This window comes from Arvicanthis niloticus, chromosome 11 (assembly GCF_011762505.2).
Source record: "Arvicanthis niloticus isolate mArvNil1 chromosome 11, mArvNil1.pat.X, whole genome shotgun sequence".
In the NCBI taxonomy this organism is placed as follows: Eukaryota; Metazoa; Chordata; class Mammalia; order Rodentia; family Muridae; genus Arvicanthis; species Arvicanthis niloticus.
The window spans coordinates 16725686-16752798 of NC_047668.1; the positions used below are offsets into that span (position 1 = coordinate 16725686).

The 27113-nt window shown below is 42.9% G+C and overlaps 1 protein-coding gene across 9 annotated transcripts in view; it reads left to right on the forward strand.

Moving 5' to 3' along the window:
• Heatr5a (HEAT repeat containing 5A) overlaps positions 1 to 26519 on the forward strand; it is a 97211-nt gene extending 70692 nt beyond the window's left edge. For all 9 annotated transcript variants that reach the window (XM_076941886.1, XM_076941883.1, XM_076941888.1 and 6 more), the window contains 12 exons: positions 694 to 875; positions 1966 to 2034; positions 4194 to 4373; positions 7070 to 7292; positions 10539 to 10784; positions 12216 to 12343; positions 14463 to 14610; positions 15217 to 15489; positions 18461 to 18685; positions 21542 to 21696; positions 23165 to 23378; positions 24763 to 26519. In XM_076941886.1, coding sequence (XP_076798001.1) covers positions 694 to 875; positions 1966 to 2034; positions 4194 to 4373; positions 7070 to 7292; positions 10539 to 10784; positions 12216 to 12343; positions 14463 to 14610; positions 15217 to 15489; positions 18461 to 18685; positions 21542 to 21696; positions 23165 to 23378; positions 24763 to 25067 — 2348 coding nt within the window. In that variant the 3' untranslated portion in view covers positions 25068 to 26519. The remainder of the gene's footprint in view (positions 1 to 693; positions 876 to 1965; positions 2035 to 4193; positions 4374 to 7069; positions 7293 to 10538; positions 10785 to 12215; positions 12344 to 14462; positions 14611 to 15216; positions 15490 to 18460; positions 18686 to 21541; positions 21697 to 23164; positions 23379 to 24762) is intronic.
• The last annotated feature ends 594 nt before the right edge of the window (positions 26520 to 27113 follow it).

Below are 27113 nucleotides of genomic sequence, written 5' to 3' on the forward strand. Positions count from 1 at the left end.
ATGAGTATTGTTTTAGATGCTAACAACACAAAATCAATGTGCCATTCACTAGGGCTCCCTGACTCCCATACTAGAAACGAAGACTGTAGTTGGCTTTTACTAAGATGTGGTAGTTTTTTCTGTGGACTCCAACTCTGAGCTTGTCTCATGTTTTCTAGGTAAACACCAATTTCCGGAAACACTACTGGACCACTTTTAAATGATTTTTTTTGTTTGCTTCTTTTCAGAATTTTTATAGCAAGAGTATGTTTCAGGAATGAAAGGAATTACCTTTTTTTTTTTTTTTAATTTCTGTAGCTAGAGATATTTTTTATATTTCTGTTTGGCACTAACTTGACATAAAGAGAATAAATTACCGCCAAGTTCATCACATTCCAAGCTCTGCTAAGTACAATCAATGTGCTTTTATCAGACAATCTGGACAAAGTGTTTATTGAGGAAACTGCTACCACTCTTTCTTAATGTTAATTCTGCTCTGGGCTATTGAATAGCTGTATATAATTTTTTGGTTTCGGATGGTTTTGTGTATATTTGAGCGTGCATTGAATTTAGCCTGAAAGTCTATTTAACACAGGATGAAACGGAACAGTCTGGAGAACCTAAGCTATGGAATGAGACAACATTATCGCATAATGTAGATTTTAGTTTCAGCCTGTTCTTTTTCATGATGAAACATTGTTTTTCATCTTCTAGGTGATTTTTTGGTGCTCCATCTTGCTGACTTAATCCGCATGGCTTTTATGGCTGCCACAGACCACAGTGACCAGCTCCGTCTCTCTGGCCTTGACACACTCTTAGTTGTTATTCGACAATTTGCAGATATTGCAGAGCCAGAGTTTCCAGGTCATGTGATTCTGGAACAATATCAAGCCAATGTAAGCATTTTCTGTTAGAACTTTTCTGGTGTTAATAAACAACACTGATTAAATCTATGAAACTGTCATATCACATTTTAGTGCATAAAGACTCTTCTAATGCAAGCCTTTACCATTGGTGCCCAGAAATACATAAAGAACAAATCCAATAGCTAGCATGTTATAAAGCTTCAAGTAAAAGCAAACTGGTGTACTTAAAACAGGAGCTTATATTCTTAAGGGTTGATTTTCATATTTAAAACCTTTTTAACTTACAGGAAGTCTTTAGTAGGAGAATCTTTTACACTCTGAGTAAGCTACTCAGTAAGTTAATAACCAGACTACATACATGTTTTCTCTTTATTATTTCTAGATTAGAGTGCTACATGAAGCCTCCTTCGGTGGTTTTTCTAGATTTAAGAAAGGGCCAGGTTTTGTCCTGGATTTATGATCTTTGTCACTGCAGTCCAGGGATGAAAGTTAATCCTGTAACTGTCTGTTGAGTGACAGGCAGTCTGTTGATGGCTACAAACAAGGAAAACCTCTACAACAGTTCTTTAGTTGGTTGGCCAGCTCCATCACTTCTTCCCAGCAAACAAAGCCAGCATATGCATGGAACATAGCCAAAGGAAAGGGTTGATGCATTGGAGCAGCCACTGTAACTCAACCCAGAAGGGCCGAGCTCTTATGTTTCTGCCTTCTTAGAGCTGCAGGTGCAAGAAACACAGTATAGGCAAAAAAAAAAAAAAAAAAATGGGACTCATTGTCCCCCATACTGACTCTACTCTGAACAACCCCACTTGTCTAAGTGGTAACAAGATGATTCTTTCCATACTCATGTCCTTGCAGAGAAACAGCCCTTCTGCAGCAAAATTCTTGAGAGATTTTAGTGTCCTGGTGTGGTTCCCTGGAGCCAGTTACAGCTAGCTCTGCAGCAAGTACACAGACTGAGAGTTGAGGAGGGATACTTTCCCCAAGGCACAGTGTACTGCCATTACCTTTAAAAAGACCAGACAGAGAGACATAGCAGTGCCCCTGAAGCCTGGTCTTAATGAATGATTTCCAAATAATATTAAATTGATGTTCAGCATACTGTGTAATTCCTTGTCAGGTTGGAGCTGCTCTTAGACCAGCCTTCACTTCAGAGACGCCACCTGACATCACTGCCAAAGCATGTCAGGTATGTGGGTACAAAGTCAGAGCTGAACACATGACTTTAGAAGCCAAGCACGGGGAGACAGGCTTGAAGCTTGCCATGAGTCCAAGGCCAGCCTGGGCTACATGCTAAGCTTGTAGTCTCAGAGTCATCTCAACCTCTTCCTTTCCTTTTGATATTTGGGAAACTGCCCTACTTCTTGCCCATAACTGCATGGGGTCCCAGTTTGTGAGAATATGGATTCTAGTTACTGGGACAGTTTTATATTGATGGACTTGTCAGGGTTCAGTTCCTATTACAGATACTGCCACAGCTGGGTGTTGTGGCACAAGCCTTTGATCCCAGCATTCAGGAGGCAGAGGCAGGTGGATCTCTGTGAGTTTGAGGCCATCCTGTCCAACAGATTAAATTCTAGGACAGCCAGGGCTAAAACCCTGTCCTGAAAAAACCAAAAAATAAAATATAATAAAAGTCCTGCCACAGTGAGCCATCACCCTGCATAGGTCCTTTCACTGAATGTAGGCATGTCTATAGGATAAATTCCTCTAAGTTGGTAGGTAAAGGGTCTGTTAGAGGAATTTGACCCATAAAACTCACATTGACAATGTATGCAAATACCTGTTTTCCTATACCTGCAGCATTATGAATTACCAGACTCATAACTAAAAACTGTGTGTTGAGAGAGCACAGTTAAGTATGTTGTACATGTCTCTGAGAGCATATACTGCCACATCCAGCTTCCCCTTTGTTTTTTAGGTACTGGGCCTGTTGTAGCCCTGGTTGGCCTTAAACTAACCAAATCTGTCCTAAAACTCCTACGCCTCCTGCTTCTGCCTCCCTGCTGTTGGGACAGAGACATAGACCACTGGTGTTGGCCTGGCATTGCAAAATATTACTGCTGTTTTATTTTTCTTGCTTTGCTTTGTGGTTCGTTTTGGTTTTTTGTGTTTTGTTTTCTCAAGACAGGTTTTCTCTGTGTCGCCTTGGCTGGCCTGGAACTTGCTCTGTAGGCCAGGCAGGCTTTGAACTCACAGAGATGTGCCTAACTTCTGCTTCCCCCATGCTAGGACTAGAGGCATGAGCCACCACTGCCTGGCTTGCTTTGTTTTTTAAATAAAATTCAGCTGTTATTAGAAGGAGCATAATCTTCCTTACAGTCTGGGAGTGTAACTCAGTAGAAGAACACTTGCCTGGCATAGGTGAAATTCTGGGTCAGTCCCCAGAACTGCAAAATATAAAAATAAAATCTTCCTTGTTTCTTGGAGTGTTTTCTTTTGAAACTGGGTCTGTCTGACTTGGAACTCTATGTAGACAAGAGTGGCATCACAAAATCCAAATCCACCTGCCTCTGCCTCTGAGTGCTGGGACTAAAGGCGTGCACCCAGCCTCATTGGAATTTTTTTTTTTTTTGGTTTGGTTTGGTTTGGTTTGGTTTGGTTTTTTTTGTTTGTTTGTTTGTTTTGTTTTTTGAGACAGGGTTTCTCTGTGTAGCCCTGGCTGTCCTGGAACTCACTCTGTAGACCAGGCTGGCCTCGAACTCAGAAATCCGCCTGCCTCTGCCTCCCAAGTGCTGGGATTAAAGGCGTGCGCCACCACCGCCCAGCTCCTCATTGGGATTTGTGATGTTAAGTCTTTGTCTTTTAACTAAGTCACATTAGTTAACCACCCAGTGTCTTAGTTTTAAATAATGAGATGAGATACTCAAGATTAAAATACAGTTTTATGACTATGGACACATGTTGCTGTCTCACACTCTTCATCTTATACAATAAAGAGCAGTGTTCAGCCTGCTTCAGCCTTAGTCCTGGTTCATTTATGAAGTCCTGGCTTTTGATTCTTTTCCTGCTACATTGTATTAATTTTCTTGGTTTAAAAAAAAAAAGTTATTCCAGGACTGGAGAGCTGTTAAGAGTATTGGCTGCCCTTCTAGAGGACATGGGTTCAATTTCCAGCACCCAGATGGCAGCTCACAATTGTCTATAACTCCAGTTCCAGGGGATCCAAAGCCATCATACAGATATACATGCAGGCAAAACACCAGTGCTCATAAAGTAAAAAATAAATAAATCTTGTTTAAAAAATTATTTCTGTGGCTAGATTCCTAAGATTTGAGTGGGCTCTGCTAAGCTCAAAACAAGAAATACAGAATTTCTAAATCTAACCTTTGGTCTTCTCAAAACCAGGTTTGCAGTGCTTGGATAGCCAGCGGAGTTGTTAGTGACCTGAGTGACCTCCGCAGAGTTCATCAGCTGCTTGTCTCATCACTAACGAAGATACAGGCTGGAAAAGAAGCTCTCAGCCAGCTCTACAATGAAAGTGCCTCCACCATGGAGATCTTAGCTGTGCTGAAAGCCTGGGCAGAGGTTAGTGCTCTTTCATGGACAGTGGGGATCATGGCAGCTGGTGCACACTGTAAACACTGAAGGATGTACAGTAGAAATGACAGTAAGTCCTGTTGGCGGGCGAGGAATTTTTGTAAGTCTATATGTGTTTGCCTGGGTTTGAACCCAGATCTTTGGGCGTGTTAGGTAAGACCTATAACACTGAGGTACACCCTGACCTAAATATTTTTTTTTGAGGCAAAGTCCTCCCATGTAGCTGAGGCTGGCAATGAAATTGTGATTCTCCTCTTCTACCTCTCAAATGCTGAGGCCACCAGCTCTGTCACCATGTTAACTAAAGAATTTCAAATGAGATTTATTTAAATATTAGTTAACATTGACCAAACAAGTCTAAAGGCCAAGCAGGAGTAGGCAGTGAAAATAGACTCCTGGTGACTGAAGATGTGGACGTCTGCTTGTCTGTACTTGTACGTCTGCTTGTCTGTACTTTGATTTATAACTTTTTAAAGTTAAATTTATTTAATGTGCCTGTGTTTGAGAGTGGGTGTGCTTGTGCACACACTTACACACCATAGAATGCTTGTACACACACTTACACACCATAGCATACATATGGAGGTCAGAGGTCAGAGGACAACTTGCAGGAGTAGGTTCCCTGTTATCTACCAGGTGAGTCCCTAGAACCTAACCCAGGTCTTCAGACTTAGCAGCAAGAACCCTTAACTGCTGAGCCACCTCATGAATTCTACTTGAATATGTTTAACATTCTTTCCTAGAAAGAATGAAGAGAAGGAAGGAAGAAAACGAAGAATCATGAGATGGGTCAGTGGGTAGAGGTGCTTATTTTACAAACTTGGTCACTTGATTCAATCTCTGAAACCCATGAGAAGGCATAGGAGAGAATCATCCTGACAGAGTTGCCCACTGACCTTGAGAGCGTGCGTGTGTGCTCGGATATCATGCATGCACATACAATACATGCACACATGATAACAATAAATAGGATTTTTATTGTTTTTCTTTTTTATTTTTATTTTTGAGATTATAATTACAACTTTTCTCCAGTCCCTTTCCTTCAAATCTTCCCTTTTGCCCCTTCCCACTCTGCTTCAAATTCATAGCCTGTCTTTTTTATTATCTGTTTTTGAGTGCATCTATATTTGCACATTCATATATGTTCCCCAAATATAACCTATTGTGTCTGTATGATGCTACCTGTATGTGTTCTCAGGGCTGACCATTTGGCAGTGGAGAACCGCTGTGCTCTTTGCTGAAGAGCACCACCTCTCCCACTCCCAGATTTTCTCAGTTCTCTAAAGAATTTTAAATTGTAAAAATACATTTTCCTGTAAAACTTTCTAGTCACAGTGCTATTTGTAATTTGAATCTTCTTGTTTCTCATTAAACTCATTACCTTCTCTTAGTTTTTCCTCAGATCACACTGATCAACATATTCTACATAATGGAAGCCCATAGCCCCTGTCTAAAACCCCTGGAGCCAAATATGTGTAGAATTCAGAATTAGGATTGAGAGTAACACAGTGAGTGTTCTGTGCATCTGTCTAGAAGCCAGGGGCAATGACAGAAACCCTGTAATCAAGCACAGGAGCGTATCTGTAGTAATGGATCTGAGTAGTCATACTGTGCTGTATGGAGAAAGTGAGTTAAATTTGTCTAGTTTCCCTATTGTTTTGGCTTCACACAACATGTATATTTCATAGGAATTTCATTCGTTTTGTTTCAAGGTCAATGTCTTTAGGTTTTAGAGTTACAGGTAAGAGATAACATATGCCGTGTATGTGGTAACTGCTTTACCAGTCTTTAGTCCATTGATCTATTTCAGTAAACATTTTTATTGTGGCTCAGTGCTAATTTTAATAAGCATATTTTCAGTTCATTTGCAAACTGGCTGTCTGCAGCCAGATGGTGAGGTGAATTATTAGGTTAACCTGGCGTGCTGCTGCTGTAGCTGTCAAGGCTACTGAAGGGCACAGAGGCAGGATGGTTACCAGTATTAGCTCTGAGACATCTCAGGGGAGGTCAGTTCTATTTCTTCTAAACTTTTTTATTTAATTATTTTATGTGTATGAATGTTTTGCCAGCATGTATATGTGTATATTACATGTGTACATGGTACCTATCAAAGTCAGGATAAGGTATTTAATCTCCTGGAACTGGAGTTACAGATGGTTGCAAGCCACCAGATGGGTTCTAAGAGTTGAACCCAGGTCCTCTGCAAGAATAGCCAGTGCTCTTACTTGCTGAGCCAACCTTCCTGCCACAGAGAGTCTAACCTTTCTACCATCTGTATGTTTTTATACATACTTGCCTTCTTTTTTCAAATAATTCTTAACACTATTAATTGTGTGTGTTACCTGTGTTAGAATGTATGCTGCCAACGCATCTGTAGGTGACGGTAGATGTCAGAAGAGGGAGGGAGTGAGATCACTACTTACTTGCCCACCCCAACTTGAGTAATAGACAGTATTGAGCGACCTAATGGGAGTATTGGGAATTGCGCTCAGCTCCTCTGGGAGAGAGAGCAGCACGTGCCCTTAACTACAGAGCCGGCTCTCCAGCCCCACGTGCCTTCTTGATACCATAGTGCATGTCAAGATGATGTTCTCAAAGGCAAGCCTGTGCCTTCAGGAAAGCATAAAACATTCTATCATTTCATCAGACACAAGATTTTTCTTCTACTTGCAAACTTTTAACAGGTCTACATAATTGCTGTACAAAGACATAAAAATCACAAGCAAACCTTGAAGACGACTATTAATTCTGAAGACAGTATGAGAAGCGGGTCCCCTTCGGCTGCTGGTCTTCTTGATTTAGTCTGCACAGACCTAGCCACACTAAGCAGGCTCTGGCTGGCTGCACTTCAGGATTTTGCTCTCTTAACTTTGCCTGCAGAATTTGCTTCCCAGCTTCCTGTTGAAGGTAAGGAGGTAAAATAGGTTAATTCCTAGAGTGACAGAACTTCTATTCCATGATTTCACCTGTAGTTCATGGTGCTCATGAGACATATTACCCTAGAACAACCTTTATTCCTGGGATAAGCAGCTAAGAGTTATTGTATTAACCAGAATTAACTATTACTGTAGATGACCAGAATTCTTTAATTCTCTAGGTCACAGTCATCTGTCCTCACAGATAGGATATTGCCAAATGCCTGTCCAGAGTAGCTTCAATAGCCCAAGTGCCTACCAACATGTCTGTCTCTTCTCACCTTTCCAACTTAATTTATTCTTTAATTTAATTTTTTTTTACCAGTCTAGAGAGTAGAAAATAGTATTTTTAGATTTTCATTTAAGAGTCTTTGCTTCTCTACTTATAGCCATTTATATTGCTTCTTTTGTGAATACCCTGACTTTTCTGGGATTTCTAATTTATGTTTGTCCTTTTCCTACTATTCACTAATTGCCCCACTCCCCCCCCCCTTTTTTTTTTCATTGAGCAGTTTTGGATTTGCTCTTTTTCTACATGTGTGTGTCATACATATGTATCTGTGTACATGTTTGCATGTAAGTATGTATGAATGTGTGGGTGGAGGCCAAGCCAGAAGTTGACAGCAGATGTCTCTCTTCCTTGATCACTTTTCACTTGATGGAGTGGGGAGGGGCTCTCTCACTGAATCTAGCACTCACTCAGCTAGAAATCCCACCGCCCCCTCCTGAGTGCTGGGATCACAGACAGTTAGGTCTGAGGATTGTGACTTCAGCCTTTGACTTGCCCAGCAGGTGCTCCCTCAAGCCAGCTCCCCGCTGCTTCCTAATTCTTTATATATGGGTTTCAATAGAGTTCCTTTGTGATATGTGTCTTATACATTCTTTCTCAGACTCTCTAACATGTGTGTGTTTAATTAATACAGCACTCTCTTGCATTTTGTGTATTGCCTGACATTGTTTTTCACTTAAGATCATAAATATCTATAATCTTTGTAGTTTTATCTGTTAATTTGAACAATAATGAAACTAGAATTTACTTTGTAGGTACTAGAGGTAGGGCTCTAATTTTCGACTACAACTTCTAGTCTACCTTTGTATCAGATGGTGCAGCCACTCTTCATCTTTGTGGTGTTTCAAAATGTCTTGGCTATTACCAACTGACTCTTTGTTGTTCTCTGATATGCTTAGGTAAGAGATTGAAAAAAAAAATAAAGCAAAATATTAATGTCAGTCTTGGAACTGGGTAAATTTATATGTTGGTACTTCTTTTAAACACATGCACACTGTTTTAGAGCATTTCATGGTTAACTTACTAACTGGGCTGAGCAGGGGCTTTGGTTTTAAGAACCCACATGGAAAGGCCAGGCACAGTAGTGAGCACTTACGCAAGCAGTGGAGATGTGGCTTCCCTGAGGCTCACTAGCTGACTGGCCTAGCCAACATGGTGAGTTCCAGGCTGAAGAAAACCTGTCTGGAAAAACTGAAGAGAATAGTACCTAAGGAGTCACACATACACAAATTAAACCTCAGGGCCTGCAAGATAGCATAATGGGTAAAGGACTTGTCACCCAGCTTCATTACCTGAGTTCAGTCCCTGAGTCTCACAGTAAATGGAGAGAACTGATCTCTGAAAATGGCCTGACCTCTGCATGCACCCCCCAAATATGTACAAATAATAAACAGACAAACAAATAAAACTTCTATGAGAAAAGGGATTAGCCTTTCAAGTTATTTTTTCCGTTTTTTTTTTTTTTTTTTTTTTTTTTTTACTCTTGTGAGTGTGTCTGTCTGAGTTTGTCTAGGGGCAGATGCCATGGCACATGTGTCGGGTAGAGTACAACCTCAGGCATAGTGGGTCTGTTCCTCACCCTCCACTTATTTGAGCCAGGGTCTCTCCAGGCAGGCTGACCTACAAGTTACTGGGAATTCTATCTTCCTGCCTTGGAGTGCATAAAATATCTGTGTCATCATCCCTGCCCTGTGCATGTCCTGTTCTCGTGCACATGCGTGTGTGCGTGTGTCCCACACAGAATGCTGGGAGTAGATTTTGTTAACAACCTGGTGACTTTTTTAGTGTCTCTGGTGGCAGGCCTCACCCAACTTCCCCAGAATGATTATCCCAAACTCTTCCCTCAATAGACCATTAACCATCCTTAGGGGAGGTGTCACATGCACTCTGTGGCCTGCTGACCTCTAGCTAGACTATGTATGGCTCAGAGGCTACACTAGATTCTAGGCCTTTCAGATTTAGAGCCTACCCTCATGGTCACATGGACTTTGTAAAAAGAGTTTCTATGTAGTCACCCATTAAGCTTTATTTTGCACATGGAATTGGACTTGCTTGTTACCTGAAAACGTTTTCCCAAAACACAAGTATGACAACACTGAACCACCTGGCATCAGTCCCTCAGAGTCTGACCCGGTTGATGAAGTCAGTCTGCACTGGGTTTTCATTCTTCTGTCCTCACGTGGTTTGCTGCCCTGCCTGAATTTCTCTAGGGACCTCTCACCCTGGGATCACAGACGAGTGTGCTACCACACCCAGTCCTAAGCCTGACAAGTGCTTTTTAGTCATTGAATCTTCTTTCTTGTCTGCGTGTGTGTGTGTGTGTGTGTGTGTGTGTGTGTGTGTGTGTCTGTGTCTGTGTCTGTGTCTGTGTCTGTGTGTTGGGGGGGGGGAGGGAATGCATGTGTGGTGCTGAGAATTGAACTTAAGACTCATGAGCACTGGCTAAGCACTGTAGCACTCTGTTTTTCTGTTGTTTCTGTAACATGGTATCTTGCAGGTCAAGCTGGCCTCGATTCCTTATATAGCTGAGGCTGACTGGCTTTGAACTCCTGATCTTCCCCCTCCACAGTACAGGGAGTACAGACACCACCATACCTAACTCAGCCTTCAAATTCTTATAGTTACATATAAATTAACCTTATGACACAACAGCCGTACTCCCAGGAGAATTCAAACATTAGTAACAGAAAACTAACAGCACAATAGCATGAACAAAAGTCCAGAAATGTGGAGAAAAGTAAGGTGAGTTACAGAAAGCAGACTGAGAAGGTCCACAGAGTCAGACCCAAGACAGCAGAGCCCATCTGTGCTGATGCAAAGCAGACAGTACCCGCCTTGGGGTCTCGGGACTGGCGGGAAAGGTGACAGATGCTCAGCGTGTACCAGCGGAAGAGAACGCACACTGGAAGGTGGCGTCTGTAGTTCCTATGACTGTTTCCTCCTTTGTAGGTGGTGCTTTCTACACAGCAGAGACTAGCAAGAATGCAACACTGCATTACCACAACTCCTGGGCCCTCATCCTCCATGCTGCGGCACTGTGGCTCACCAGCACAGGCTTTGCTGACCCAGATGAAGGAGGTGCCAATCTCTCAAGGCCTGTAACTCCAACTTCCATGGGCCAGGGCTCTTCGTCCTCTGGAGCTGCAGTAAAGTCCCCCGAGGATATCTACACTGACAGGTTCCATCTGATCTTAGGTCAGCAAAAGAGCTTACAGTGCTAGGGGGTCTTCTTGACTTGTGCCTCACTGCCTCCCTCCTGGTGACTGTCACCTCAATCTTTGCTGGTTGTTAGTGACAGCATTTATAAAACTGGGTATTGTGTATATTTTTTAAATTACAAATGTTAAGTCTAGAATGCTTTTACAAGTTGACTTCAGTATCAAGTCAACAAATTACAGAAATTATAAGAGAAGTTTAGTCCTTTTTACAAAATTTTCATTTGGTTGGTGGTTATTTTAAGGGGTTATTTTAAGATAGGATCTCAGTATATAGGCCAGGCTGGCCTGCAACTCCTGCCTTACCCTGTGAATCTGAGATTACAGAAGGATGATGCCACCACATCCAGCTTTTCATAGAGTTTTAATTTATGAGTATATATATGTGTCTGCATATGTACATATGTAGGTGCCCACTGAGACCAGAAGAAGGCTTTGGGTCCCCTGGAACTGGAGTTGTAGAAAGTTGGGTGCTAGGAACTGAACTCCCATCCTCTGAAAGAGTTATATATGCTCTTAACCACTGAGCCATCCCTCCAGCCAGGCCACGGCTTTTGAAAGATGAGTGTGCCTCTGTAGATGTTCTAAATTTCTCTGTGTATATATTTTTAAAAAATTATATGTGTGTGTGTGTGTGTGTGTGTGTGTGTGTGTGTGTGTGTGTGTATACACACACATATATACACACACATACATACATATGAATATGCTGACTTGTTTTCAGTGCGTTTCCAATAGTTGCAGGTTTCAAGAATGTATGTCCAATGGTTTTTTGGTTTTGGGGTTTTTTGTTTTGTTTTGTTTTTTAAGAAAATCAGGAGGCTGGAGAGGTAGCTCCAAGGTTAAGAACTGTTGATGCTCTTCCAGAGGCCCTGAGTTCAGTTCCCAGCACAATATAGGGCATGCCTCATGCCCACAAAAGCCAGGTGTCAGATCCGCTGAAACTGGAGCTACAGTCGTTTGTGAGCTACTTGTAGATGCTGGGAATCAAACCCATGCCCTCTAGAAGAGCAGCGGGTGCTCACTAACCACCGAGTCACTTCTTTACCCCCTAAAATTATTTTTAATTTAAAAAAAAGAAGCTAGGCAGTGGTGGTGCTCAGCTTTCATTTCAGCACCAGGAAGGCAGCAGGTGGGTCTCTCAGTTCAAGGCCACCCTGGCCTATAAACTAAGTTCCAAGACACTGAGGGCTACATAGAGAAACTTGTCTTGAAAAAACAAACAAACAAAAAAGAATCCAATACAAGTTCAAGGCCAGCCTGGACAATGTAAGCCCTGACATACACACAAGCATCTAAAACTGTATTGTTATGCTGTCTTTTGCTAAGTCAGTGTATTCCTCTTATCACAATAGACTCCTAACAGTCTGAACTAAGAATCTCAAAAGCATCTTCTTTTTGCCTCTCCCAGGAATCAGTGTCGAGTTCCTGTGTTCCCTGCGCTCAGACGCAAGCGTGGAAAGTATCACAGCTTGTTTGCATGCACTGCAGGCCCTTCTCGATGTTCCTTGGCCCCGATCAAGAATTGGCAGTGATCAGGTGATGTACTGTGTCTTGGGAGGCCTCTGTTGACTCCAAAGACCAGAAAGGTCTTCAGGTTACTACACTGAACAGAACCAAGCAAAGGTCAGCTGGTCCTAGGATGCCACTGGGATCATGCCACTAGGATGACCATAACCCAGGAGCAAGCCAGCCTCTGATAGCCATGTCCTTTCTGCCTTCCAAGATGAAGCAAAGGCCTGCGTTGTCTTTTCAGCACAGTAGCCATAGGTTCTGTGTGGGATCACTCCTTTTCTGTTTCTGTGAACCCCAAACTTTGCAGTCATCTGTATCTTATTTTGCATTCTCCCCCAAGAGACAATGTAATAATGTATAATACTGTCCATTGCAAAATGTTCCTGTTGTCTGGGTTCTCTTCCCAGTCTCAGTCTGGCTCTGGTAAAAGGATTGCTACAGAGTGCCATGCTGCCTCTGACTTCATTCAGGTGTAAGTAGGTGTCAGGCAGGTGCTCCTAGCAACATGTACTGGTGTCATTATTATCGTCCCATTATCATTGACTCAGAGTTTAAGGTAAATGGGTACTATTATGATTTTCTAAGCTGATTAGTACTGTCTAGTTAGGTTTAAAGCATTAGTTGGGTTTTATCTGAGTTGAATTGAACTTGACTAAATTATAAACTATGTTGAGGGTTTTTTTTTTTTTTTTAGGTTGGGTGGTTTTTCAAAACAGGCACTAAGTAGCTCTGGCTGACCTGGAATTCACTATTTAAACCAGGCTGGCCTTGAACTCACAGAGATCCACCTGCCTCTGCCTCTGAAAGGCATGTGCCTCTATACCGGGATATTTTCTGTGGTTTGTTTTTGTTTTTGTTTTTGTTTTTGTTTTGTTTGTTTTTTGTTTTGTTTTTCGAGACAGGGTTTCTCTGTATAGCCCTGGCTATCCTGGAACCCACTCAGTCAGTAGACCAGGCTAGCCTCGAACTCAGAAATCCACCTGCCTCTGCCTCCCAAGTGCTGGGATTAAAGGCATGCGCCACCACCGCCCAGCTATTTTCTGTGTTTTTCAAACCGATATTTTTTAAAGATTCTGTTTATACTCATGTATATGAATGGGTGTGTGCCTGTGTATATTTGCATATTCATGAGAGAGCCTCTAAGAAGTAATTGAGTGCTGAGAACCGAATTCCAGACTTCGGCAGTGACTGACTGCTATGCCATCTCTCCCACTCTCAAATGAGTATTTATTAATGGCAGACTCACTCAAATTACTTTCAGAAATGAAAGAAAGTAACCAGAATAACTAAGGAAAAAGCCACAGGGGAAGAGGTGGTCAGTGGTTAGGAGCTCCTGGTCCTCTAGCAGAGGACCCAGGTTCAGCACCCACCTAGAGCTCAAAACCATCCTTAACTCCACTTCTAGGGGATCAGACGCTCCTCTGACCTCCCCAGCACCGTACATAGGTCTGGGCAAAATATTCATACATAGCAAATAAAAATCAGTAAAATCTTAGAGAAAGAAAAGCAAAAATAGAGTAGGGATGCCACGGTGTATTAGGGATGCCGCGGTGTATTAGGGATGCCACGGTGTATTAGGGATGCCGCGGTGTATTAGGGATGCCGCAGTGTGTTAGGGATGCCGCGGTGTATTTTAAGGACCTACTGTAGAAGTACTTCTCCTCCAGTTTTTATTATTACAAGAAAACTTTAATATTAATCTTAGACTCTACATGTCAGCCTTTGCCTGTGTCTCCAGTGTCAGCTCAGACGTGAATGAAAGGACCGTTTGTGGTCGCACCACCTCTCAGCTAAATGAGCTGAGAAATGTTCTGAAATTGGTTACAGATGTTACAAGCCGGGCATGATGATACACCTGAAATCCCAGCATTGTAGGAACAGAGGCAGGAGGATCGGGAGTTTGAGGTCATCCTTGGCAAGTTTGAGGCCAGGCAGGCCTACATAAGACTATCTCAAAACCAACAAAAGAAGTATTGATACATACCTTTATTGTTCTGGCAATATACCCATTTTAAGAAAGAATTTATTAAATTCTCTCCTTTTGAGTTTTTATCATGGTTGTTAACTTTGTTATTTTTACACACACAAAAACAGACGTAACCAAGTGTAATTTCCAATAGTGTCCACTCGTGTTTTCTGACAGGACTTGGGTATTGAGTTGCTAAATGTACTACACCGAGTAATTGTGACCAGAGAGTCACCAGCCATTCAGTTGGCTTCACTTGAAGTGGTAAGGCAGATTATCTGTGCAGCTCAAGAACACGTGAAGGAAAAAAGACGAAGTGCAGAAGGTAAATATTAACGCAGTGACAGCATCTCTTTTCATTCCAGTTCTGGAAATCAAACACTTTGTATACAGTGGGCAAGCGCTAGCCCCCTAAGCACAGCACGCAGCGTATTCCACTAAGCACGCAGCACAGTGTCATTGTTGTTTTCACAAGTGTTACTCAGGGCAGCTGCTCAGTCTGGATACTGTTGAAACTAGGGCAGATAGGAACACATACATAAAAAGTAAACTGGCAGAGGTGGGCAGTGTGGGGGCCAGTGTGCAGCTTCATGGCATCAGGACCTGGGTTCTGATCCTTGTGCCCAGCCACTGCCAGTCTGTGAGATGGCAGAATCGCTGTTGGAGCTGCTGCTCCAGATTCTCATTTATAACAGCAGGCATATGACTTTAATCAGGGACTATGTTAAGGCTGAAAAGATTATAAGAATTTTATTTTTAATCCATTGTAATGAGAACTCATAGTAAAAACAACTTTAACTTGAGACCTGATTTTTCCTTAAGCTTTTCACACCTAAGACTTTAGCCACTAAATGCATTGCCTGTACCAGAAATGAATTGAATTGCCAAGCAAGCAGCAAGTATTCCTTAAGCTCTCTTCCCTCTGTTTTAGTTGATGATGGAGCCTCTGAAAAGGAAACCCTGCCAGAGTTTGGTGAAGGAAAGGACACAGGAGGACTTGTTCCTGGGAAGTCTTTGGTCTTTGCAACCCTGGAACTCTGTGTCTGCATCCTCGTTAGACAACTCCCAGAACTCAACCCTAAGCTCACAGGTAGCCCAGGAGTGAAGGCTTCCAAGCCGAAGACCCTGTCAGAGGAGGGAAGTAGACTGGTCGCCGCTGCCTTGGTCATCCTCGCTGAGCTTCCTGCCGTGTGCTCTCCGGAAGGTACGCTTTGCTGTGCACAGGACCTAGAGCAGCGCTCAGCCTTCCTAATCTGTCTACATACAGTTCCTAGGTTGTGTGACGCCAGCCTTCAAACTGTTTAAATCTGTCACACAGCGTTGGTAAAGGTGCTTTCCACCAAGCTTCACAACCAGAGTTCAGTTCCAGAACCAGCATGGTAGAAGGAAAGAAATAATTCCTATAAGTTGTCTGATCTCCGTTGGCACACCATGGTATATGTGCACCCCACACAAAGTAAATACATAGGAAAGGTGTTTTATTTTAAAGAACAAGCACATAAGTACACAGGACTTCATAGACGGTAAATGTATCGTGTTTTAATATGTCCTAACCATTTTATGAACTAATTTTTAGCCTAATGACTTCAAGCTTCAATTTGAATGACACCTACAATTCTTTGTTCATGCACACTGTTTTACATATATACTAAGAACAATGTGGAAATTAATTTATAAGAGAATTGGGTTAAATATATATATGTCTTACTAAGTAATATCCAGGAAAAATAAATTGCTATTTTAGTTTCTTCATATTCTTTTTTGGTTTTTTTGTTTTTTCCTGAGAAAGGGTACTTTTTTTGAGACAGATACCTGACCACTAAGCTATATCCCCAGCTCCTCTCCCCACCCCCACCCCCTTCTTTTTACCTTATATTTTGAGACAGGATCTCACTAACTTGCTCACATTGGTCTTGAACTTAATCTAGAGCACAGGCTACAGAATGATTCTGCTACCTCAGACTCAACCTGTGCCACCAAATGTGGCTTACACATTAACATTAAACTTATAACTCATTTCAACCCTTTAGTGGCCATGAAATTTTATTTCTTTTTTTGTTTCTTATTGTTTTGGTTTGGTTGGTTCGTTGTTTTGACAGGTGTTACTGTGTAACCTAAAATGCCCTCCAACTTGATATCCCCCTGCCCCAGTCTCCCAGATTTTTGGATCATATGTATACCCTAACATATGTATCCCCATCATACCTGGCTCTATGGAAACTTTTTATCAAAATTTATTTTAATCATGTCTGTAGCCAGACGTGTCAGACCCCAGGAGCTAGAGTTACAGGTAAATGTGAGCCTCCCAACATGGGTGCTGAGAACTGAACTCAGGTCTGGAAAAGCAGCAAGTGCTCTTAACCTCTGAGCCATCTCTCCAGCCCTCCATGAAAACCTTGTCATAAGTGGCTTTCTACAAATTCCTTAAAAATAATTTAGTATAAAATAAATTGGAATTTTAAGTAAAGTACCTGTCACTAAAATGTGAAGATCTGAGTTTGTGTCCCCGGTGCCCTCTCAGAAGCCAGGAATTGTGGCATATGTCTGTGACAGTTAGCATAGGGTCAGGAAGGAAACTGATGGCTCCCTGGAGGTCACCAGTCAGTCTAGCCAGTTAGTGACCTCTGGGTTCAGTGATAGACCCTATCTCAGACAACCTGCACTCCCAGTGCTCACTATACTGCTATACGTACAACAAAAATAAGAAGTGAAAAGACTTCAGACTAGCTGTGGAAGTACTTACCTGTAATTCTAGCTACTCAGAATTTTAAGACAAGAATATTGAGACTTTCCTGGGCTACATCCTGAGTTCAAGTCCAACCTGGGCAATTTAGTGAAATCACATCTCAAAATTAAAACTAAAAGAGAAGGGGGAAAGTTCCAAGGATATCGCTCAGTAGTAGCCGTGCTTATCTACCAAGAGGAAAGCCCTAGGTTCAGTTCCCAAACCAAAAGGTCTTGTAAACATATTTTAAATAAATTGAATAGTAATGATACCTGCATCACATTGTGAAAATACTTAGAGCTTAGGACTGTATTCCTCAAAATGTGAAGATAGGACTAGACTTGGAGATGCATGCCTGTCATGCCAGCTCTCCAGAGTCTGAGGCAGAAGAATCAGGAGTTCAAGCCCACCCTGAATACCCAGTGAGATCGTGCCTCAAAAGCAATAAAGAAACTATAACAAATAAGATAGGAAAAGCTTAGCCGGCCATGAGGATGCACACTTAATCCTGAGACTTACAAGGCAAAGACAGATGGTTATCTGTGCGTTTGAGGCCTGCCTGGTCTACAGAGTGAGTTCCAGGACAGCCATACAAAATACATACTGAAACCTTATTTTCAAAAAAGAACGAAAGATTAATAGGTTGCTATCAAAACCTTGATACTAGGTGACACAACCAAAGTAACATTTCCATTACAACTATCAGAATTTGATCCAACTATAAAAATCTTAATTGATGGGGAAGTCGCTTGGATGATAGATTGGTTGGATCGCCTTGCAAACATAAGGACCTGAGTTGAAGCCCGAGAACCATATTTTACAAAGTTGAGCATAGTGGCACACACTTGGAGTCCCTGTACTAGGGAGGCAGAGGAGGCTTGGGGCATGCTGGCTAGCCAGTCTAGGCTAACCCTCAGGCCAAAGACAGACTGAGTTTTGTTTTGTTTTCATTTTAATTGAGTTATTGAATTCTCTCAATAGTTATAATTTGTGAGAAGTGTTCTAGTGCTTTTATCTGGGTGGTGTTTTGGGAAAGATGAGTTGGTGTGAAGGATAAACCCCTGGCACCCGTGCAGGAGCTCTGAGCTGTGCCCTGCAGCCCAGAGAAACAACAGCAAACACTGGAAGCCTCTGACAGTTTTATTCCTGATGACTCAATTCTTTTTTTTTCTGGCTGTGTTCATTTCATTTTATGTGTATGTTTTTCCAGAACATACGTACGTGTGCTGTGTATAGTCTGGGTTCTCACGAGAGTCAGAAGAGGGCATTACATCTTCTGAAGCTCTTGTTATGGTCTTTTGTGGGCCACCCATGTGGGTGCTGGGAATCAGATCCAAGTCCTCTGCCAGAGCAACCAGTGTTCTTCACTGATGAGCTCTCTCCCCCGCCCTCCTTGATGACTTTAGAAAGTATACCTGCTCAAATGCAGAGCTTCCATTTTGTCTTGCAGGAAGCATCTCAATTCTCCCTACAATATTGTACCTTGCCATTGGAGTCCTCCGGGAGACTGCTGTGAAGTTACCTGGGGGCCAGTTGTCCTCCACGGTCGCAGCTTCCCTGCAAGCTCTGAAAGGAATCTTAACTTCGCCCATGGCCCGTGCAGAAAAGAGCCACGAAGCTTGGACCAGCCTCCTCCAAAGTGCACTAGCAACTGTGCTTGACTGCTGGAGCCCAGGTCAGTGGGACTGTTAGGAGGTCCTAAAGTGAGAGGCATGCTGGTTTTGTTTCTGTTTTTGGTTTTTTTGGCTAAGCTATTCTGTTGATCATATTTGGTAGTCGCACCTAGAAGAGACTACATTGTGTATTTGGCAGATATGTAAAGGATTCACCTATATTCTACATTACCCCTAACGTCTTTGTCCTATTTGTAATTGGCAAGGGCAGCAGAAGCAGGTGGGTCTCTTGAGCTCCAGACCAGCCTGGTCTACAGAGTTCCAGGATAGCCAGGGCTACAACTGCAAAGAAAAGAAAAGGGAAAAAAAGAGTCTTAGAAGAGTGGCAAGCAAGGATGAGAGCTAAAGGCAAAAGTATAGCCGGGAAGCCGAGGTCCAGATAGATAATGTTTCCCTGTGTAGCCCAGCATTGCTTTGAACTCACCCTGTTCCTAGTGCTGGCAGTACAGGTCCGTGCTGTCGCACCAAGACAACCCTGTGGTGCAATCCATATTTAAGAGAGAAAAGGCAGTAGAGAGTGGCTGGAGTTGGAGTTACAGTGAAGAGATCAACAGGATGAAATACACTGCAGCACATTTGAATGTGTTAGCCTCTGCCAGTGTAAGGGGAGAGGAGGAGATGAAGATGGAAGAACATGTTCTCCATCATAACAAAGTCTCCTTTTATCACAGACACACAGTGCTGGTTGGCTTCAGCTGTGTATCAGCCAGGACATAGATGTTAGACTAACTGTTAACGTGAATCAATAGGAGCTGATCATGAAGGTAAAATGTTTGCAGAGCAATGGCTTGCCTCCCGGCTGGGCCTGATGCTGCCTGTCATCCCAGCACTTGGCAGTAGCAGCAAGAATATCGTCAGTTCACGGCCGTCCTTAGTTACATAGTGAGTTCAGGGCCAGCCTAGCCAAGCCAGGCCCTATCTAAAAAAAAAAAAAAAAAAACAAAACAAAGCAAAAACCTTAGTGGATTAAAACAGAAAAACGTTGGTGGCTTAAAACAGAAAACGTTTGTTACCTATTGGTTTCTGAGGCCCAGGCCTTAGCCTCTCATGGAGTTACCAGGACACTGGCCAGGGCTAGAGCTAGAGGATTGGATCCCAGGATGACTCACTCAGACAGCTGTTGGCAAGGGGCCTGGTCTTTACTGCATGAGCCTCAGAAGACTCCTGCCGCTAAGCAGACTTCTCATCCATCCTCAGAAAATAAAGGACAGTAAAGGCACTTTAGGAGAATAGTTAGAGACCCAGGAGACATCTACCTTAATGACATTAAAAAGTATTTTTACTAAACTAACTAGCTGACTGTGCTGCAGCTTCAAGTTGCTTCGAATGACTAAAAATAACTTTGCTGGGGGTGAAGCAGGAGAGCCCCTGGGTGCCTGTGCTGTCTGCATTCACACTGTCTACTCACTGACTTGCTGTGGCTTGGACAAATGACTTCTGTTTCTTACTTAGACAGTGTGGCTGCCGGTGTGAAGTGTCCAAGCACCACACAGCAGTCAGGACACCGCTATGTGGCTCACTTTGTTACCATGTGCCAGCTCACCTGAGATAACTCAGACGTCATCTCTGCTAGATTCCACTCATCCATAAAATGCCCTTTCATTGTGTCTCCTCTCAGGTGTCAGTTATCCTGGCTCACCGTCTATGGCATTTTAGTGGTTTTTTTTTCCTGAGGTAGGGTCTCACGTAGCCCCTGATAGTGAATTCTGTGGCAGAGGACCACCTTGCATTCCAGATTCTCCTGCCTACCCTCCGAAGGGCTGGCATTACAGGCCTTGATCCTGCTCTCTATGGATTTTTGGTGTTTTTATAAGCATGAACCTTGTTACTAGCTGACCGTAAATTCTTTATTTGATCTCCACGCTGTAGTGAAGTTGTATTTTATTGCCTAAGGCTGGCACATGTGTGGTTTCAGTGCTATTGAACTGATAGGACTGGTGCTACTGTTTATGCGTGTCATTTGTTTATAAACAACAGCCATTCAGTGGGCTAGGCTGCAGCTGATAGAGTGCGTGTCTAACAGCCCTGGTTCTGTCCCCGGCACTACATACATGTGGCACAGTAGCTCAGCCTGTAAGCCAGGCACTCAGGAGCTGCAGGCAAGGAAAGTCCTCTACAGCCACACAGCAGGTTGGAGGCCAGCTTAAGCTATTTGAAATTCTGGAGGTTTTTTGTTTGTTTGTTTTGTTTTGTGTTTTAAATCAACTACAACATTTGATCTTGGCCAAAAACCCAAAAAGCTATTTTTAAAACTTAATTAATTAATCAATTAATTAAAAGTTAATTTAGTGAATCAAGTTTACTACACTTTCTCATTTTGTTTTGTCTGTCTGTCTTTCTATTTGTTTGTTTGTTTATTTTTTAAGATAGGGTTTCTCTGTATAGCCTTGGCTGTCCTAGAACTCTTTAGACCAGGCTGGCCTCAAACTCACAAATGTCCACCTGCCTCTGCCTCCCAAGTGCTAGATTAAAAGCATGTGCCACCACTACCCAGCATTACCCTTTCAACATTACTGGTTTTTCATAGCTACTTCGTTAAAATATTTCATTAGAATATTGATTGTAACTAATCCTTGGGAGATAGGGCTGGAGCTCAGAGGTGGAGCACCTGCCTGGTCCATGCAAGGCTCAAGCCTCTGGGGGCCGGGGGGGGGGGGGAAGGGTGCTGGGAGTGGACGAGCACACATGTGGGACTTTGAACGTGAGTGCACAGACGTGCACACCACTGTCCAGCTGCCCTCTGGGTTTTTACGAGTCTGTGTCTGCAGGGAAAATACGTTGCTAGCCAAACTGAAGCCAGCCACACACAGAGACATGAAGCAGTAAGTATGAGCCTCCTAACTGTCATTTCTCTATAGTTGATGGAGCACATCCAGAACTTGATGAAGTCAGTCTGCTCACTGCCGTCACAGTATTTATTTTGTCTACCAGTCCAGAAGTGACAGCCGTGCCCTGCCTTCAGAATCGCTGCATTGAAAAATTTAAAGCTGCCTTGGAGAGCAAAGACTCTGTGGTAAATGTCTTTTAGCAGTAGGAATCTGTTGAGACATGTTGCCTTTATGATACATACACTGTCCTTCTTTTGATCTCAATGTCTATGACAAAAAGTATCCAGGAACTGGATTGTGATTCAGTAGGTAGTGTGCCCACCTAGCACACACAAGACTCTAGACTCGATACCCAGCACTATACAAGCCTGACATGGCAGTGTAGGGCTGTAACACCAGCACTAGGGGCTCGAGACAGAGATCACAGTGAATTAAGGCCATCCTAAGCTACATGAGACTCCATCTCCAAAAACAAAAAGGTAAAACAATACTAAATTTTTAAATGAGAGCATCTTAACATTGGTGTAACTCTCCAGGAGTGGTCTGGCTACATATAATCCCAGCACTGGGGATGCAAAGATGGGAGAAATGCCATGAGCCCAAGGCTAGCCCATCCACATAGCATGTTCCAGATCAACCAGGACTACATAATGAAGACAGTCAGGAAAAAAAGAAAAAAGAAAGAAAAAGAAAACACAGAACTGGAGAAATGGTTCAACAGTTAACAGCACTTCCTTCCAGAGGAGCAGCGTTCAGTTTCCAACACTCACATTGGATGGCTTACAGCCACCTGGACCTCCAGCTCCAAGAGGTCTGATCCCCTCTTCTGGTGTCTGTGGACACTACGCTCAAGTGCCTGTATCCACACATATACAGATACATATAATGTATTAAAACAAAATCATTGATACCACATGGGATTTGTATGATAATTTGTGCATTTTCTTTAAAGAAAAAAAAATACAATAAGGAGCAATAGATTAGGTTAGGCTGGATGAAATGTCTGTTTTCTCCTATGTTATGAAGTGAGTTTGGAGCCCATACTCAGAAACATTTCTTACTCCAAAGACGTTGGAACCAAATTTTCTCAGGGGGAAATAATACTGATGTTCAAAATACTATTCCAATTTAAGGAGGCGATGTATGGACTCGATGTGTAATTGTTTTCCTTTATCCTTTTGTCCAAGGTCACTGGCTACCTGCCCAAGTTATGTACCAGGCTCTAAGTGGTGGCTGTGACAAGTCATGGCACATCTTAGTGTGAGGTCAGATGTAGTCCTTAAAACCTGTAGATGGTGGCATAAATCAAATGTGTAGAATTTCCCTGTAAAACTTTTCTTTTTTGAATAGTTGGGGTTTGTCTTTAATGTGACTGCTAGTTTTACACAGTATAGAGACATCTGAGAAGAGTGGTCCAGAGGGCAAACCCCCTCCCTCCCGCTGTGCTGAGCTCTTCCGTGCGGCTCCACACTGCCGCAGCCACTGTTTTATGGAATGCCCATTGGTACTAGGACTTCCAAAACTAAAGAGCACAGGAATAAATATAAACCTTTGCCACTTTAACTGCAGAGTTTGCAAGACCATTTGTTCTTTGTTTCTCTTAGTTCTAGGAGCTTTTTAAATTTACTCTTTCCTCTCGTCTTGCTGGGTTAGGTACAGATGAAGACCTGTCAGCTCCTCCACTCCATTTTTCAGTATCCAACGCCAGCCACTTCCTACCCATACATTTATTCCTTAGCATCTTCCATTGTGGAGAAACTGCAGGAAATAGACAGGAGGAACCCTGAAGATGCCACCGAGCTGCAGCTCTGTCAGGAAGGAATAAAGCTCTTAGAAGCCTTGGTCACTGTTGCAGAAGAAGAACACCGTGAGTGTCAGCACCAAGCCCTGCTCTGCCCAGTGTCTGTAATCACATGGTGTCTGTTTCCCTTTCATCAGAAGGCCCTTACAATGGTGTCTGCCAAAGGCTGCTTCTCAAGCACCTGGGGCAGAGGATCTCTTGGGGCTAAGTGTTTGTTAGGACCCTGACTCAAAAACAAGCAAACAAAAAGATTGCCAGGGGCAGTGGCACACGGCCATAATTCCAGCATTCCTGCCATGGAGACTACACAGTCACCATGAGTTTGAGGCCCACGTGGGCAACACAGTGAGACTGTCTTCAAAAACAAGACAGAGAAGTGTCATGGGCCCAACCCCAGATGAAGAGCAGCTACTAAACTAACAGCTGCTGAGAGAGGACACTTTGGTCTTCCCAGTGCTTAGTTACGCAATAGCAAGTGGTCAGCTCTAAAAATTAAACTGACTCAGCAGCTTGTATTTATATATGTTTTTTTGTGGGTGCTTGCACACATCAATAAAAATAATAAAGAGGCCATGAATTCGAGAAAGAATGGGGGATGTGGGAGAGGTGAGGAGGAGAAGGGAGAAGTGATACAAATATAGTAGACATACATAGTTTCTAAATTAATTTTTAAAAAGAAAAGAAAAAGAGGGAGCTGGAGAGATGGTTCAGCGGTTAAGAGCACTGACTGCTCTTCCAGAGGTCCTGAGTTTAATTCTCAGCAACCACATGGTGGCTCACAACCATCTGTAATGAGATCTGGGTGCCCTTTTCTGGTGTGCAGGCATACATGTAGGCAGAACACCGTATGCATAGGAAATAAATAAATCAATCTTTTAAAAAGACGGGAGGGCTTGGGGAGGTGGCACACTCCTTTAATACCGGCACTCAAGACGCAGAGATGGGTGGAATCTGGCAGTTCGAGGGCAGCTAGGGCTTTATTCAGAGAAATCCTGTCTCGAAAAGTAGGAAAGAAAAAGAGAACTGGAAAGATAGCTCAGTCGGTAAACAGTACCCTGTAATCCCAGTACTCAAGAGGTGAGATAGGAGAATGACAAGTACTAACATCATCCTCAGTGAATTTGGGGCTGGGTTAACCCTAAGAAAAGAAACAGCTGGGTGGTATGGAGGTGATGCTTGCCCCGGTGCCAAGGAGTCAGAAGCAAGTGATTCCTGGGGCTTCCTGTCCAGCCTAGCTTACATGTGGGCTCTGGATGAGGACAGACACACACATACACACACGCATGTGCGTGCACGTGCACACATACACACACACACTTGATAAGCAAGTATGATGTTAATCCCAGATACTGGTCATACAGTGTGAGAAGAGGTGAGGGTGAGTTCCTCCCCAAGTGAAGTGTTAACTCAAAGCTCCTTCCTCCCTGAACCCTGCCCTTTCTCACCCTAGGCGCTCAGCTGGTGGCCTGCCTCCTGCCCATCCTTGTTTCCTTCCTTTTGGATGAGAATGCTCTGGGATCAGCAACTTCAGTAACAAGAAGCCTGCATGACTTTGCTTTGCAAAATCTCATGCAGATCGGGCCTCGGTATTCCTCCGTGTTCAAGAGTGTCATGGCTTCTTCCCCGGCCCTGAAGGCTCGGCTGGAGGCTGCAGTAAAGGGCAATCAGGAAAGCGTCAGAGTGGGCCCACCTTCTAAGCATGCCAAGAGCCTGGCGAGGACCTCGAGCATCCAGTTAAAGACCAGCTTCCTGTGAGCTGCTCCTCTAGAACACTGAGCACCTGAATGTCACACTTGATGACTCCTTGCTTTGGGGACAAAAGTGAAACTTGAGGCACGAGTGCACTTGGAGACCCTGTCGATTGCTCTAGTTTCAGGAGTGACCGAAACTTAACATTCTTGGTGATTTTGGTTGGTTTTGTTTCCATTTACTAAGACCACGGAACTGTCAGGATTCTTGCCAGGCATTTCAAGAAAGTGCCAAAGATCCAAATTTACTAAGCAGCCCACTGCTTTGAAAATGAAGGGATTTCCTCTAACGGTCCATATGTTCAACTTTGAGAGACATCAAAGTGTCTGCACTTACACCATATCCCACTTTCTATGTGAGATCCTGCCTTATTCAGTGGTAGTATCAAACTCTGTTGCATTTATCAAGCAACGTCAGTGATTAGAGCAGGGTAGGGTGGCACTCACCTGAGGAGACTGAGACAGTATGATCATCAAAGTTCCAACCAGCCTGGTCTACAGAATGAGTTCCAGACCAGCTGTGGCTATGTCATAAGACTTCTCTCAAAAACTAAATTAACAAGCAAATTAATTAACTGTAATAATGCCAACAATAAATAAGTGCTTGGAACTCTCTTTAAGATCTAGACCTAAGTCAGGCGGTGGCCCATGATTCTAATCCCATCACTCAGGAGGCAGAGGCAGGTGGATCTCTGTGAGGCCAACCTGGTCTCCAGAGTGAGTTCCAGGACAGCCAGGGCTACACAGAGAAACCGTGTCTCAAACAAACAAAGAACCATGTCTAAAATTACCCAACTTATAATGGGAGAGACAGCTTCAGCCCTACTGTGTGGCTTGACGCTGTGGTCTCACAGATCATGAGTGTATCTTCTAAGTGAGTTTGCTGAGTTCACGCGGAATGCATTTATGTAAAATGGAAGATCTCCCCTTACCATTCATCTACCAGATGGATTTTCTGTTACCTCTGTTCCTTTTGTTTGTTTTTATTTGTGGAAATCATTCGTATAGAAAGCTTAATATAGACTCATGTCTATATTGATATGGGATTATATGAATGTCAAATTTAATACAGCAAATGTAGAAAGAACTTGAGTGAATACAAATACTTTTTTAACACAGAATGTATTTTAATATAAAAATATAATGATAAAGTCATACTGGTAGAAAATATTTTTGGCTATGTTTACAATCATTTTCCCTCCACTTCAGTTTTTTACTGTGTGAACTGACCACTATATCAAAATGATACAGCTTCCTGTTAAAATTTACAAACTGCAGGGACAGAGGTGTGGTCAGAATTGAGAACAGCTGATTAGACCAGGAGCCATATGGTGGACTCTGTTTTATTATGTTTGTATGTAAATATTCTTGCAAAGCATTCAGAGTGGAAAACATTTGGCAAACTCTAACACCACAATCAACTTTTCTATCTTACATAAATAAAGCTAATTTTCTTTAATGTTCTTGTATTTTGAAGTATTCATCCAGGAAAGATGACCGGTTTTTCTCTCAGACTCACAACAGTCCCCTTTAACCTGGCTTTGTTCTTGGGAGCATTCTCTGCAGTGATTTAGGGTTGTCGTCCTAGAGGGCTCGAATATATATTTCCGGTTGTTCTCATCTAAAATGCCCTTCCTTGTCCCTGGTTCTTCCTGTGAGTTCCATCTCCTTTCAGGCCTGGGCTAAGTCTTGCTAACTAACATGTTATACTCTTGACCTACCAAATGTGACTTGTGCCTTATTCTTCTGTGTTGCTGCTGTAGTCACTGCCACAGTGTAACGCCTAATGTGTCCATTAGTCCAGTGTGTGATCATCTTACCTCCCTTGTAGATGGCTTCCTCAGAGGGAAAGAGTGTGTCCAATAATCTTGCCTCCATGCCATCGATTGTGGTCCTAACAGCAGCTGAATTGCTCTGGTGTGAGCCAGAGTTAGACTGGGGAACATGCTCCTTTACCAAGGAAAATGCAGCCCAGGTGCTCTTTGGATATAATCTGTTACTTTGATTATTAGGGGATCTCTCAGTTACTGTTCTGTTGCTGTGAAGAGACATC